The sequence below is a fragment of the Procambarus clarkii genome, chromosome 9 (assembly GCF_040958095.1).
Source record: "Procambarus clarkii isolate CNS0578487 chromosome 9, FALCON_Pclarkii_2.0, whole genome shotgun sequence".
NCBI classification, from domain to species: Eukaryota; Metazoa; Arthropoda; class Malacostraca; order Decapoda; family Cambaridae; genus Procambarus; species Procambarus clarkii.
This window is the reverse complement of record NC_091158.1, coordinates 15591155-15607724: the sequence shown is the minus strand read 5'-3', so window position 1 is coordinate 15607724 and position 16570 is coordinate 15591155. Positions and strand designations below refer to the sequence as shown.

General features: G+C 48.3%; 1 protein-coding gene across 3 annotated transcripts in view; it reads right to left on the bottom strand.

Moving 5' to 3' along the window:
* LOC123766208 (protein sax-3) overlaps positions 1-16570 on the bottom strand; it is a 175110-nt gene that overhangs the window by 68350 nt on the left and 90190 nt on the right. For all 3 annotated transcript variants that reach the window (XM_045755176.2, XM_045755177.2, XM_069321170.1), the window contains 2 exons: positions 8944-9082; positions 7028-7203 (listed from right to left, as the gene is read on the bottom strand). In XM_045755176.2, coding sequence (XP_045611132.2) covers positions 7028-7203; positions 8944-9082 — 315 coding nt within the window. The remainder of the gene's footprint in view (positions 1-7027; positions 7204-8943; positions 9083-16570) is intronic.

Below are 16570 nucleotides of genomic sequence, written 5' to 3'. Positions count from 1 at the left end.
AGAGAGAGAGCGAGAGAGAGAGCGAGAGAGAGAGAGCGAGAGAGAGAGAGCGAGAGAGAGAGAGCGAGAGAAAGAGAGCGAGAGAGAGAGAGCGAGAGAGAGAGAGCGAGAGAGAGAGAGGAGCTTACACACCGTCCTATATATACATTTTGGGTATTTAGAACGTAACCACATCTGAGAAAACAGTGTAGTGACCCCTTGAGAGGAATGCCGGAGTGGGAGGGGGGACTTGGATACCCTGGAGACGCCAATCGTCAAAACAGACTACAGCATTGACACCTTCTTCCCCCCCTCCCTCCCAAGACCCCTCCTCCCTCCCTTCTTCTCTCCCTCCCTCTCTCCCTCCCTCCCTCCCTCCCTCCCTCCCTCACTCCTTGCTTACCTAACAGTGCTTACCTAACAGTGCCTGCGGGGATGCGAGGTCCAGTTACGTTTATATTCTGCCTTACTAATTTTATACCTTTTGTTATAAGGATGTCTGGCGAGTGGAGCCCTGAGAGCCCCCCATGAGAGATTAGGAGGAGCCTTGAGAGATTAGAAGATTCTAAATCTTTTCTTACTCCTGCGTTAGCAGTAAAATATTTAATTCTTCTAATTTACCTTACCTCTATTTTTTCGCCTTTTTCATATTATGTAATTTAGTTTCTCATGCCCAACATCATAAGATTGAATTTTTTTTCCTGAAAGCGTACAGAGACGGACGCCAAAGTTAATACTCGGGATTTGGAACATCTCATACGAAGAGAAATGCAATAACTTTAATATATATCCGCTCGAGACCCGGAGTAAAGGGGGACTTGACTGAAGAATACACATTTATGGAAGTATATAACATAGAGGATTATAATCAATTGTTTAATCCATATTCTGTGTTTATATATATTAGCGGATATAGATCAGATAAGTTTAGATTGATTTTAGACCCAGGTAAATACTGATTTGGGAACAGGTTTGGAGACCTAGGGAGGTAACTTCCATGTAATAGAATAAACATGAGCTCGTGGGATAGTTTCAAGCGTAGTTTAGACAAACATAATAATGATGGTAGTAATAATATTAATGAATTTTATCGGGGGACAGGCAGCTAGAGTGTATATATATATACATGTTAGGCTTATAGCGAGGTCCCCCCCCCCCACCAGGATACAGCGCCACATCAAGGTGACGAACTCCTCTGTACCTGTTTACTGCTGTTACTGCTAGGTGAACAGATGCATTAGGAAATGCACCTAACACCTTGTCCTGCACGGGGTTCGAACCCGGAATTCCCGATGGTGAGTCGAGAATGAAGCCGTCTGTTCTCACGTCGGGTTCAGTAGGCTTGCTGCTGCTTCTTAAATTTTGCCCCGAGGGGCGAGTTTATTGGGCAGCGCCACTCATCCTGTGAGTGGACACACCGCCATAGTGACAGTATTGGGCAGCGCCACTCATCCTGTGAGTGGACACACCGCCATAGTGACAGTATTGGGCAGCGCCACCCATCCTGTGAGTGGACACACCGCCATAGTGACAATATTGGGCAGCGCCACTCATCCTGTGAGTGGACACACCGCCATAGTGACAATATTGGGCAGCGCCACTCATCCTGTGAGTGGACACACCGCCATAGTGACTGTATTGAGCAGCGCCACTCATCCTGTGAGTGGACACACCGCCATAGTGACAGTATTGGGCAGCGCCACTCATCCTGTGAGTGGACACCGCCATAGTGACAGTATTGGGCAGCGCCACTCATCCTGTGAGTGGACACACCGCCATAGTGACAGTATTGGGCAGCGCCACTCATCCAGTGCGTGGACACACCGCCATAGTGACAGTATTGGGCAGCGCCACTCATCCAGTGCGTGGACACACCGCCATAGTGACAGTATTGGGCAGCGCCACTCATCCTGTGAGTGGACACACCGCCATAGTGACAGTATTGGGCAGCGCCACTCATCCTGTGAGTGGACACACCGCCATAGTGACAGTATTGGGCAGCGCCACTCATCCTGTGAGTGGACACACCGCCATGGTGACAGTATTGGGCAGCGTCACTCATCCTATGAGTGGACACACCGCCATAGTGACAGTATTGGGCAGCGCCACTCATCCTGTGAGTGGACACACCGCCATAGTGACAGTATTGGGCAGCGCCACTCATCCTGTGAGTGGACACACCGCCATAGTGACAGTATTGGGCAGCGCCACTCATCCTGTGAGTGGACACCGCCATAATGACAGTATTGGGCAGCGCCACTCATCCTGTGAGTGGACACACCGCCATAGTGACAGTATTGGGCAGCGCCACTCATCCTGTGAGTGGACACACCGCCATAGTGACAGTATTGGGCAGCGCCACTCATCCTGTGAGTGGACACACCGCCATAGCAGCATGCACAACACTCCCCAACAGCTGCTCTTTCGTATTTGGTTGTGTTGTCGCTTCTCTTCAACTGCCGGCAACTGTATTTCGTTTTCTACTTCTTTTCCTACATTTTCCTGGTTATCAGTGACTTGCTCTTTCTTGTCTCCTTCATCTTTACCAGTCTTCTTTTATTTGCACAGCAGCCCCCTCCCCCCTCCCACAAGAGGAAGGAATTCTTTGGGGTTGTTCATCCTGTCACTTGTACTCAGACGCAGCTTTGGCTTATAACTGTCTCACGCGGACAGTTTTATCAAACAATAGAATTAACATATCCACGGCACCAGGAACATATCCACGGCTCCTGGAACACATCCACGGCTCCTGGAACACATCCACGGCTTCAGGAACACATCCACGGCTTCAGGAACACATCCACGGCTCCAGGAACACATCCACGGCTCCAGGAACACATCCACGGCTCCAGGAACACATCCACGGCTTCAGGAACACATCCACGGCCTCAGGAACACATCTACGGCTCCAGGAACACATCCACGGCTCCAGGAACACATCCACGGCTCCAGGAACACATCCACAGCTTCAGGAAAACATCCACGGCTCCAGGAACACATCCACGGCTTCAGGAACACATCCACGGCTTCAGGAACACATCCACGGCTTCAGGAACACATCCACGGCTCCAGGAACACATCCACGGCTCCAGGAACACATCCACGGCTCCAGGAACACATCCACGGCTCCAGGAACACATCCACGGCTCCAGGAACACATCCACGGCTCCAGGAACACATCCACGGCTCCAGGAACACATCCACGGCTCCAGGAACACATCCACAGCTTCAGAAACACATCCACGGCTCCAGGAACACATCCACGGCTTCAGGAACACATCCACGGCCTCAGGAACATATCCACGGCTCCTGGAACACATCCACGGCTCCTGGAACACATCCACGGCTTCAGGAACACATCCACGGCTTCAGGAACACATCCACGGCTCCAGGAACACATCCACGGCTCCAGGAACACATCCACGGCTCCAGGAACACATCCACGGCTTCAGGAACACATCCACGGCCTCAGGAACACATCCACGGCTCCAGGAACACATCCACGGCTCCAGGAACACATCCACGGCTCCAGGAACACATCCACAGCTTCAGGAACACATCCACGGCTCCAGGAACACATCCACGGCTTCAGGAACACATCCACGGCTTCAGGAACACATCCACGGCTTCAGGAACACATCCACGGCTCCAGGAACACATCCACGGCTCCAGGAACACATCCACGGCTCCAGGAACACATCCACGGCTCCAGGAACACATCCACGGCTCCAGGAACACATCCACGGCTCCAGGAACACATCCACGGCTCCAGGAACACATCCACAGCTTCAGAAACACATCCACGGCTCCAGGAACACATCCACGGCTTCAGGAACACATCCACGGCCTCAGGAACACATCCACGGCTCCAGGAACACATCCACGGCTTCAGGAACACATCCACGGCTCCTGGAACACATCCACGGCTTCAGGAACACATCCACGGCTCCTGGAACACATCCACGGCTCCAGGAACACATCCACGGCTCCAGGAACACATCCACGGCTCCAGGAACACATCCACACACCTTCTAGTTACACTTTTACAGATTATTGGCTACTTTGTCCTTCTTCTTAGGCTCTCTAGCCCCATTTTAAACTGATTCGACCCCATTTAACTTTCTGTAACTCTAAGCTTCTGGGAGAAACTATTCTTGTCGCTAGAGATATCTTCCCAGCTATTAAGACGCCATCTATTATTTCCGAGACACCCAGAGGGTGCTGAGGGCAGGTTGTCCGCCGTAGCAGAGTGAGTCATCAACGCGGCATTCCTGTTTGTTGACGTTCCGAAGTGGATGGCGGTGGAGCATGTGTTCGCGGGCTCTGGTGTCCGTACGTGTGCGCTCGGCTGTTTGTTTTCAGTTGTTTTTGTCTGCAGGGTCAAGCTTCAGCTCTTGGACTCCACCTTTCCAGCCGCTGGTTGTTGAATGCAATGACTCGGGATATATTTTTCTATGATAGTTTTTTTTTTTTTTAGATTATGAATGGAGTTCTCTTCTACAATCAGCTCGTTTAGTTTATTCCATATTTCTGTTAATCTTACGCTAAAAAATGTCACATTTTTAACATTCTGTGGCCCGTCTATTTCTTAAGCTCCTGTGATATTTACTTTTGAAGTTAAACATGGAGTTGGTTTAATTAACCCTCTTGTTTAAATTATTATATTTTCCTCCCATTACACAAAAATAGTATTTTCCAAGTTCCACCAATTTCTTAGGGACGTGTCTAGCGTCCGTTCATATAACTCTCAGGTCGTGTCTACCTAAAGTGAGGTAACAAACACTAATTTTTTTTTTCTCTAGGGTCGTTTGGTCCACTTCTTCAACCTGTCCTCGTATCCCATCACGTTGACAAACTGTCCTCTCCACTTATACGTCATTATGGTACGTTATGGCAAGCAACGGATTACCAAATTCAACGTACCGTGAAAGGCAACGTTTTTAGTTAGTTTCGTTCATTTATTAGGCACCCCATACCCATCTTGTGTGGGGGGTAGTGGAAAGGGTTACAGAGGCACATAATGGGCTCAGGGACTGAACCCCACAATTCATTTAGCTAAGCAAGTTATAGTCTTGATGAGCTAGTTACAAAATTCAGTATAAGTCGTCATTGTTGAAAGGCAACGGCTCGCGAAATGCAGGTTTTCTCTGTAACGGTTGGTTAGGTTAGGTGGGTGATTTGGGTTCATGCGTTCCTGGCCATGTTTAGGCCTTTGGATTTTGTAAGTTGTGGGAAATCGTGAAAACGGGATTTTCTGGGACTCTACTCGTTGTAAACTTGTGCAGACAATATTTTCTAATTTACTTTGGTGTTTCTTTGGATATAACCACCAGTGGGTTGCATACTTTGAGGATCGTCTCACATACGTGGTGTACAGTATTCTTAAATCCGTCTTAAAAAAATTAAATCTCCTGAATTCTTTCTTGGATATTAACCAGCATCGCATTTAATTTGTGAATTGTTGTGGAATAAATTTTAATGTAACATTCTTAGTTTTTTTTATTTACGTAATTATAAGATGTAGTTCCTCTTTATTGTGTATTGGCTTGTTGATCTTCTGACACCTGGCCTCTTTTTCATCACCTTACAAATATTCGTATTAAATTCCTTTAGCCATTTCTCAGTGCTTTCATTCCTTTCACACTCCTCAGACTGTAAGCAACGTGTTCTCATTTGGACACACACACACACACACACACACACACACACACACACACACACACACACACTTTTGAGTCAGAAGATTCTGACTAAAGTCAGAAGTCAGAAGTAGGCAACTAGGTAAGCACATACACACACACACACACACACACACACACACACACACACACACACACACACACACACACACACACACACACACACACACACACACCTATATGTATCGTGTGTGTACACATGTGTAAGAGTGACTGTGCCGTAAACAAAAGCTTCAATCACCTTGGGAGTTCAGCTTGTTTAATCATAATTACATGGGACAGATTAATGTCCCTCGTGCCCCCCCCCCCCCCCCCCCCGTCACTGCCCGCATCTAATTTATCATTAAAACCATCATTCATCAAATATTAAACCAACAACAACCATTAATGTTTCGCGGACAACAAGGGAACGACAATAAATATATCCGCCTCGCCATATTTCAGTCAGTTGTTGTCCATTTCCATGCGATAGACGATTTGGCCCGGGATTCATCATGCATTTGCATGTTCAGTTGCGAAGCATGTACATCTTTCCTCAATCGTGGCGGCATAGGTTCCATTGATTAGACATGTTTTTTGAACTTCGGAGCTCTACGAGATGCTCTATGGTAACTCTGGGTTTGGATAGTCTGTAAAATGTTTACTGAGTACAGAATAAGCCGCTATAATCAGTGAAAGATGTACAGTATACACCATGACCATGTCGTGGTACAGTTGACTAAGGCGCATCTGGGAACATCCCGTACGTAGGTTCGAACCCTCATCACGGCCCCTTGTGGATTTGTTCATAAAGATGTACAGGTTACGTATATGGACACGTAAATGGGTTGATGAATCCATCCCCTTGGGTTAAGAGCGGCCTCGTAGTGCTTCGGAGGTCGTAAAATGTTTAGTAAATAGTGTAATCTATAGTGCTTACCAGAGTCCCCATGATTCAGATAAGCACTATATGGATCTCGTAAGAGCGCACGTTGGTGCCTTGGCTGACAGCAAAAACTAAGAATTAACAACAATTGCCAAGTTCTTTCGTCCCATAGGGCCTCATCAGGCGGGAAACGAGCACATAGTAAACAAAATAAGATTGTGGGGGGGGTAAAATGGTGACACAAATACTCGGAAGTGAAACAAATGATCGCAGAGAGGAAGAAAATGAGAGAGAGAGAGAGAGAGAGAGAGAGAGAGAGAGAGAGAGAGAGAGAGAGAGAGAGAGAGAGAAAGAAAGAGAGAGAGAGAGAGAGAGAGAGAGAGAGAGAGAGAGAGAGAGAGAGAGAGAGAGAGAAAGAAAGAGAGAGAGAGAGAGAGAGAGTAGGTAGGACAGAGAGGCACCTCAAGCTAAGGTAGGTACTCACAGGCCATCTGGACGTTGACCCTCCTGGAGGTGGCGGTGCCGGCGGGGCTGCGGGCGACGCAGTAGTAGGTCCCTCTGTCCCGTCCACGCACCCGGTAGAAGAAGAGTGACCCGTCAGGCAGCTGCAGGCGGCTGTCCCGGTCACGCAGCGGCACCTCGGAGTCCGTCCGGTACCAGCTGTGGGAGTGGAGGGAGGGAGAGTGTGTGAGGGAGGGATGGAGTGCGTGTGTAAAGGAGAGGGAGGCAGAGTAAGTGTATGAAAGGGAAGCAGTTGGAAAAGTGGTTTATGTAGTTTTAATATAATTTCTTGTATAGCGAGACATTTTGATGTGTGATAAGTGTTACACCGCCAGAACACCTCCTCTACACCACCTGTAGTACACCCCAGCTACACTCTGAACCCTAATAACACAAGTGTTACACCACCTCTATTCTTACGGGCTATTGATTGATGAAGATTAAGCCACTCAAGAGGTGGCACGGGCATGAATAGCCCGTAATATGGGGTGTTCATGCCCGTGCTCTTTTACTGGCTATTCATGCCGGTGCCACCTCTTTGGTGGCTTCATCTTCATCAATCAATCAATCACCAGCTCTATCCTAAGAGCACTCACTGCATTAACATAATGCTGCACATTCATTACAATTCATCATACCACCAAACTAACACTAGATCATCGGCACACAACCTGGCCACCTCTGCATCACACCATCATCCTCCCCGCTACACTACCACATCAACCACACCATCGCTAAACCACCATATTTCCACACCACGACCACATTGAACATCCCGACACAAATAGAACCATTATTAGCCATTTGCCACGTCAGTTGATGAACCATCTAGGTGGTCCTGCCCGACCGTAGACAAGTCATCTCTCCGCCACGGCCCTGAGTTATTATTATTAACATCTTTATTGACAAAATTAATTACAATTTTGCCTAATCTGAGGATTTTGATAGTCTTATTAAATTGAGGTTAATGCTAGTATTCACTGTCACGCAGGACAGAGGGTCATACATAAGACAATAGGTCTAAACTGTAGGCTGAAGCACATATATATCATGGTTACAATCAATGTTTTAATGTGTGGATATGTGAAAACAACTTTCTATTGTGCACTGCCACACAAGGGCAGGGATGGGTTCATAAGTGATACAGCTTAGAATATAAATAGAAATTGTTCTTCATTCTTTAAAATGGACAAGCAAATTTTGGGTAAATTGTTAGGATGTCGTCCATAACACCTGAGTCAATAAAATAGTTACACAGTTGGTGGTACAATAGGCCAGGAGGTCTAAAGTCCTTTAGGGTTTCACATTCATCAATATAGTGTTCTAGTGAATGCATTAAAGGTTTATCACAGAGTTTACAATCTGAATATTCTGGTAGTGGCTCAGCCTCACTAACCTGCCAGATGTGTCTATAGCCAAGGCGAATTCGCGCAATTACTACATCACATTGCCTGGTCCTGAGTGAGTCTGACACCTGGCTGACCAAACTCTGATGAAGTCCGGCACTCCCACGTATTGCGGCTCTCTCCGTTGTGACACGAGGTCACATTTGGTGGGACTTTTCTGGCTCGGCTGTACTGAGAGCACAACAGGAAAGCTGTCTCGTCATGGAGCCAGTACTCGCCAAGTTGTATTTTCCTGTATCCACGGCACCAGGAACACATCCACGGCACCAGGAACATATCCATGGCTCCAGGAACACATCCACGGTTCCTGGAACACATCCACAGCTCCAGAAACACATCCACGGCTCCAGGAACACCAGGATGAGCTCCGGTTACCGAGTCCCGCCTTTCGACCCTTATTCGATATATGTGTGTGTGTGTGTGTGTGTGTGTGTGTGTGTGTGTGTGTGTGTGTGTGTGTGTGTGTGTGTGTGTGTGTGTGTGAGGAACTCACAGTATCCTGGGTTGGGGAGCTCCTGAAGCCTTGCAGTAGAGTGTGAGGGGATCGTTTCGACGGACGATCTCCTCTGAGGGCTCCTCTACAATCTCTGGCGCCACTCCTCCCTCCTCCTGCCCGGCCTCCGGCACGCCTCCTGCGACAGACAACGCACATATTGTCAATTATCTTCTTTTTTGAGCCAAATTTGGCAGCCAGGGAAATTAGAGAGATCACAGTTACAGAATATTACAGTGACTGGAATATTAATGTCAGTGAAAATAATATAACAGAATATAATAGATTTGTTCTATATGTTATTAAAATTCATGGGAAAACTGTTGTAATTTTCGGAATAAACGTTGCTGACTTCTCCCCCCCCCTCTCTTTCCAAATCCCACTGCACCCCTCCCCAAAATACATAGCCTGTCCTTGCACTTCATTTATAAACGCTGCTATCGGTCTTTCGCCGGCAGTACTGAGAACTGTTTCGAGTTTCCCAGCGGTCAACACTGCTCAGAACTTTATACAAGGTGTCCCTATGTTATCTCTACTCCGAACCTTATACCAGGTACCCCTTTGTCAATGATGCTCAGAGCTGTATACAGGGGTGACCCGTCTCCGAACCTTAGACAGGGTGCCGCTGTACCAACAATGATCCTATGCTTATACAATGCTCCTAGCCTTATACAATGCTTCTAGGGGTCTCTAGGGGCCCTATGGGTGCCTCCTAGGTTCGCTCTCAACACCCTGCAGAGCGGGGTGAAGAGAGGGGCCGCTCTAGTTGGATCTGACAGTACAAAAGACTCATTTGCCTCCCCCGGAACGTTTTCTACATTATAAAAAGATTCGTTCAGATTGATCGTTCGGACTATTGTGCCATCAATGTGCAAGGAATCGAGATAGTCGGATTGGTTTAGGATATCTTGCATAGCGATGGATTGGGTGATTAAACGAGGAATAGAATAGATAAGAGAACAGGGAGAAAGAGGAAAGAGTAATAGGCATTCTCAACAGAGAGAGAGAGAGAGAAATGTCAGGGGGAAAGTGCCAAGCCATCACGACTATATAGCAAGTAGAAGGGATTAGGATAAGGATTTGGGATGGGACGGGGGAAAGGAATGGTGCCCAGCCAGTTGGACGGTCGTGGACTGGGTGCCGAACTGCATGAAGCGAGACCGTCGCTCTACCGTCCAGCCCAAGAGGTTGAGCCTTAAATTAGGAAAAAACAGTTTCAGAAAACGGATGAGAAGCGAAAATGCAGAGCCAATGTTGAGTGAAAGAGCCCCAGGACGGATGAGCAAGAAGGTGAATGTGCAAGCAACAGGCACAATGTGGGCACAATGTACAAGAGTTATGTTGAATGGTTATCGTGCCCACTGGGCATGTATTCATGCCCTGTACCCACCCTCATAGTTATCAGTGCTCCGATGATTTCCCGGTGTTCCTTTCTCTTCACCCTCTTTCACATTTCCTATCCCCCTTCGTTCCTACTGTCGCCTTTTCCTCTTCCTCTACCAGACAGGCTACCCTTCCCTTCCCTTCACTTCTCTTCCCTTCCCAGGATAGCTATCCCTTCCTCTCCCAGGTGGGTTACTCTCCACTCATCGCCAACTGCTGTAAACGATCCCTTCCGATTGAAATGAATTGGCCGCTAAGTAAGACGAATTGGAACCCTCTCTCCGGCACGCTGATATGACCCTTAAGTAGTTAATATTACCCACAGTATTTTGATGTTTGTGTTAATCTGGAGTCACGATGAAGATTGTTTGATAACTTACTGAGGACGATAACATGTAACTCTGTGTTTATCTAACCCTTTCATCACAATAGTATACCAGTGAGGCACTGTTATATGTTTCATGTTGGTTCATTCGATATGATTAAGCCGCTTGTTCGGTAACGTAAAATACATTTCGACCCTTTTGGCACACGGGCTGTTGAATGCCATACAATCCGGGTTGTCCCTGGTTGATACCTGGTTGATACCTGGTTAATGGGGTTCTGGGAGTTCTTCTACTCCCCAAATCCCTTTGGCATAATGATATCTGTTGAGTACAATGTAAGGTGTTTGAACCCTTCCGGCACGATAATGCACGCTTTAAGTACCATAACATATTTCAAGTGTAATATAGAAGCGGCATATTCGGTGAGGGGTAAACCGAGGGCCAGCTGGTGATCACTCCATCACCGCCACAATGATGAGTGTCACACCCCACTGTCAAACTGGGACCACATGACGGATCATTCCAAGCTGGTCGTCCGGCCGGCCCCACACACTGCACCTCTCTGCTCTTGGTCACACAGTCCCTGGCTCTTGCCGCCACACTGCCCCTGGCTCTTGCCGCCACACTGCCCCTGGCTCTTGCCGCCACACTGCCCCTGGCTCTTGCCGCCACACTGCCCCTGGCTCTTGCCGCCACACTGCCCCTGGCTCTTGCCGCCACACTGGCCCAGGCAGACACATCTGCGGTCATGCAGTGTTCTATACCCCAACAGATTTCACATCATTTTCAACGAAACATTATAATCACCAACATTGTCTTCGTGTCACTGTAGCCTTTGCTCCTGTACCAATGCCACATGTAATCTCCCGGTAAAGTCCCGCCATTCCACTATAGTTCTCAGGGCTCTTTATGATTTCTCGGTAAGCTCTTTCATCCACCGTTTATTTCTGATGTCGCAACGCCTTCTGGGACCACCTCTGTCACCACCAGTATCAGGACTCTGCCTTATCAAGTTGAGAACATTAAGGTGGAGCTTTCCTGGGAGAACTAGAGCAGTGAGAGAGAAGACAGGCGAATACATACATAAACTCCCCCTCCCCATCTACCTTAGCAAGTCTGATCTAACGACGTTGATGTAACATTAAATCAATGCACAAAGAAATCACATTAACGTGATGTATCAATGTGGAAATCAGTAGGTGCATGAGGAGGATTCGAACTGGGTACTCGGTGGGTAAGTTCAAAGCACACGGACTAAACCACTAGGCCATGATATGGTAAAGATAATATAACCTGGGATTCAGCTGAGTCGTCTAGGGTTCTTAAGGCATCTTCTGATTCTGATATGAGATCAGAAGATGAATCCCAGGTTATATTATTGTTTAGCATATCGTGGCTTAGTGGCTTAGGGCTTGTGCTTGGGAGAATCCAGTGTACAGGTTCGAATCATCTTCGTGGCTCTTACTGATATTCTCATTGAATCAATATTGATTCTGGGTTGGATCAACGTTGTATTAACGTTGTATCGACGTTGATCCTTCGTTATTATGGAAGGGGCATACATAGGTTCTTGAAGATATTAAATGAAGTCAGAACAATTAACAGTCAATTGAAATGTTAGAAATGTGGAGATGTGGACGTGTCGAAGACTTGACTAATATGAACGCAAATGACCAGGTTACCTTGGGAAGTTCTAGGACTTGGTCATCATCCATTCACCACCATCATAACTACCTCAACCACCCTTTCCACCATCAAACCAACCACCGCCACCACCCCTCCACCATCACAACCACCACTCTCACCACCTACCTCATCACCTCCACCACTAATACCACCAACACCATTAATTCCCCCTCCACTCTCAACTTCCTTAGCCTGAATCACCCTCCACCCATTCCATCACCCCTTTCAAACTCGCATCTTCCTCCACTAGCCCCTTCAAACTCATCCCTCCCACCACCACCCCCATCTAAACTCACCCCTTCCGCATTCCATTACTTACAAGGGTCACAAAGAGTGTTAGCAATCCAGGGAAGGATCGCCAGAGCCCCTGAACCTCCGGAGGAGGATCGCCAGAGCCCCTGAACCTCCGGAGGAGGATCGCCAGAGCCCCTGAACCTCCGGAGGAGGATCGCCAGAGACTCTGAACCTCCGGAGGAGGATCGCCAGAGACTCTGAACCTCCGGAGGAGGATCGCCAGAGACTCTGAACCTCCGGAGGAGGATCGCCAGAGACTCTGAACCTCCGGAGGAGGATCGCCAGAGCCCCTGAACCTCCGGAGGAGGATCGCCAGAGACTCTGAACCTCCGGAGGAGGATCGCCAGAGACTCTGAACCTCCGGAGGAGGATCGCCAGAGACTCTGAACCTCCGGAGGAGGATCGCCAGAGACTCTGAACCTCCGGAGGAGAATCGCCAGAGACTCTGAACCTCCGGAGGAGGATCGCCAGAGACCCTGAACCTCCGGAGGAGGATCGCCAGAGACTCTGAACCTCCGGAGGAGGATCGCCAGAGACCCTGAACCTCCGGAGGAGGCTCGAGGAGGACCTCCGGCCACCCTTCAGACGGTATTAGTGATGGAGGCTGAAGGGGAAAGTGCGAGGGAAGGGGGAGCGGAGGCGTCGTGACCAGCCATCTCTCTTGGGGTAATAAGATGAAGACGCTCACACGTTCCAGCGTGATCCTGGGAGGGAGGGGTGTTGGGAAGGGGAGGGAGGGGTGGAGGGGAAGGGAAGGGTGGGGTGGTGTGGAAGGGAAGGGAGAAGTGGCATGGGAGAGGGACGGGGTACTTACCTATCAGTATGTATCTATCACTGACTGCGTGGAAGTGAGGTCTCTAGCTCTCAATGCCTCTCCCACTGGCATTGTTGTACCCGTTGGGTTATAATTTAACTCTATGAGGTGGTACCCAAACTGCGCAGTGTTCCGTGAGGTGGTACCCAAACTGCGCAGTGTTCCGTGAGGTGGTACCCAAACTGCGCAGTGTTCCGTGAGGTGGTACCCAAACTGCGCAGTGTTCCGTGAGGTGGTACCCAAACTGCGCAGTGTTCCGTGAGGTGGTACCCAAACTGCGCAGTGTTCCATGAGGTGGTACCCAAACTGCGCAGTGTTCCGTGAGGTGGTACCCAAACTGCGCAGTGTTCCGTGAGGTGGTACCCAAACTGCGCAGTGTTCCGTGAGGTGGTACCCAAACTGCGCAGTGTTCCGTGAGGTGGTACCCAAACTGCGCAGTGTTCCGTGAGGTGGTACCCAAACTGCGCAGTGTTCCGTGAGGTGGTACCCAAACTGCGCAGTGTTCCGTGAGGTGGTACCCAAACTGCGCAGTGTTCCGTGAGGTGGTACCCAAACTGCGCAGTGTTCCGTGAGGTGGTACCCAAACTGCGCAGTGTTCCGTGAGGTGGTACCCAAACTGTGCAGTGTTCCGTGAGGTGGTACCCAAACTGTGCAGTGTTCTGCGAGGTGGTACCCAAACTGCGCAGTGTTCCGTGAGGTGGTACCCAAACTGCGCAGTGTTCCGTGAGGTGGTACCCAAACTGCGCAGTGTTCCGTGAGGTGGTACCCAAACTGCGCAGTGTTCCATGAGGTGGTACCCAAATAGCGCAGTTTTCCATGAGGTACTCACCTAGTTCTCACCTAGTTGTGTTTGCGGGGGTTGAGCTCTGGCTCTTTGGTCCCGCCTCTCAACCGTCAATCAACAGGTGTACAGATTCCTGAGCCTATTGGGCTCTATCATATCTACACTTGAAACTGTGTATGGAGTCAGCCTCCACCACATCTCTTCCTAATGCATTCCATTTGTCCACCACTCTGACACTAAAAAAGTTCTTTCTAATATCTCTGTGGCTCATTTGGGCACTCAGTTTCCACCTGTGTCCCCTAGTGCGTGTGCCCCTTGTGTTAAATAGACTGTCTTTATCTACCCTATCAATTCCCTTCAGAATCTTGAATGTGGTGATCATGTCCCCCCTAACTCTTCTTTTGAGGTGGTACTCAAACTGCGCAGTGTTCCTCGAGGTGGTACCCAAACTGCGCAGTGTTCCGTGAGGTGGTACCCAAACAACGTAGTCTTTCTGGAGGTGATATTCAAACAGCGAGTTGTTCCATGGCTCACACTATATTTCAATTTCTACAGCATCTTTTGCTGCACCTCTCCATCACCTTTGCTTCCCAAAATAAAATAACAAAAAATGATGGCATCCAAACTGTGCTCCAGGATCCTCTATTGAAACAGCAACCCTCTATTGAAACAGCAACCCTCTATTGAAACAGCAACCCTCCATTGAAACAGAACCCTCCACTGAAATAGCAACCCTTCATTGAAACAGCAACCCTCCATTGAAACAAACCCTACATTGAAACAGAACCCTCCATACACCAAAGTAACCAAACCACACATCAGAAAATGAAGAAACGTCGACGTTTCGGTCCGTCCTGGCCCCCCAATAGTTGTCTAAGACCCTTATTCTGACTCGATAATGGCCCAGCACGGACCAAAACGTCATTATTCCCTCATTTCCTGGTGTGCGATGTAGTCATCATATCTTTAGCCACGTTATTGTGACTTATCGACACCATTTTTATATCATGAACTGAACTTATCATCAATTAAATATAATACGTATCTTACTAACAAGGAACTCAGTAGTATCTGATTCATTTTGGTCAGTGGAGCCTGCTAAGACAGCCTTCCCAGCTAAGCGGACCAATGTAAGGATCATGAATATGTGGGAAATGAATATGTGGGGATATGATTATGTGGGGGTAGGATTATGTGGGGATATGAATGTGGGATAGGAATATGTGAAAAGTAACTGCCTGCAAATATCCACGTTTTCCATGAATCAGTAAGTTAGGTTAGGTAAGTTGTTGGGTGTTCGTACGTTTGAGGTTAAGATGACACTTTGTATTCCGTTCGATGTGACAAATCAAGAGAAATGAGAAATGAGGGATAAATAGACGGGGAGAATGAATGGACGGAAGGAGGGAGGGGTAGAACAAGGTCACTCATCTACCCCTCCCATTTCCCTCCCACGTGAAGTGTCAGCAGCAGTAGACAGACAGACAGATTCAAGTGCTGCTCCGACATACTCATGCTCCCTCCACCACATTTCTTTGTCCAACTTCCTCTCAATGTTTGTGTGCGTCTCTCTCTAGGGACTCGTCTCTCCCTAATGAGTGCGCGTGTGTGTGTGTGCGTGTGCGTCTGTACTCACATGCGTGTGTTTTCGGTAAGTGAGCTCCAGCCGAACCATTAATCAACTAGTGCGATGACTGACAAACCCTTGAAGTTTGTCATATTTACATTCCAAGTCATGTATGGAGTTAGCTTTCTTCCTCAACAAACAAATTCTTCTTTACATGTGTTTGGATTATTCAGTTTATATTTGTTACCCCCTCATTATGGCCTCGACCCTGATCAAGTTGCCTGTTATTGTCCATCTTGTTACGTCGCTTCAGGGTCTCACTGAGGACATAGTTCTCTCTGGTCCCTCTTTTCTAGAACCTTTATTCTTAATAATATAATTCCGGTTGATAGGGACAGGAAGTCTTGTGCTTTTCGAGGTCACCTAAGGTCAACTACTGACCTTACCCAGGATGCAACCCACGGACTATCTATCGGGTGCCAGTTTTACTGCTGTGTGACGAGAGACATCAAGTTAGAAAACGTGCCCTACGGTCCGTCCGTCCTGGGGATTGTGAGACGAGGATGGAGACTACTGTGCGACAGGATACACGTGTTTACCCGAGCCTTGGTTTCATGCCGGAGCAGCATTCCCCTAATATTAGTCTTGTGTGTGTGTGTGTGTGTGTGTGTGTGTGTGTGTGTGTGTGTGTGTGTGTGTGTGTGTGTGTGTGGGGGGGGGGGGGGGCGTCATGAATGGTCCCTTGTTAAGATTCCTCGCATGTGATGCCACTG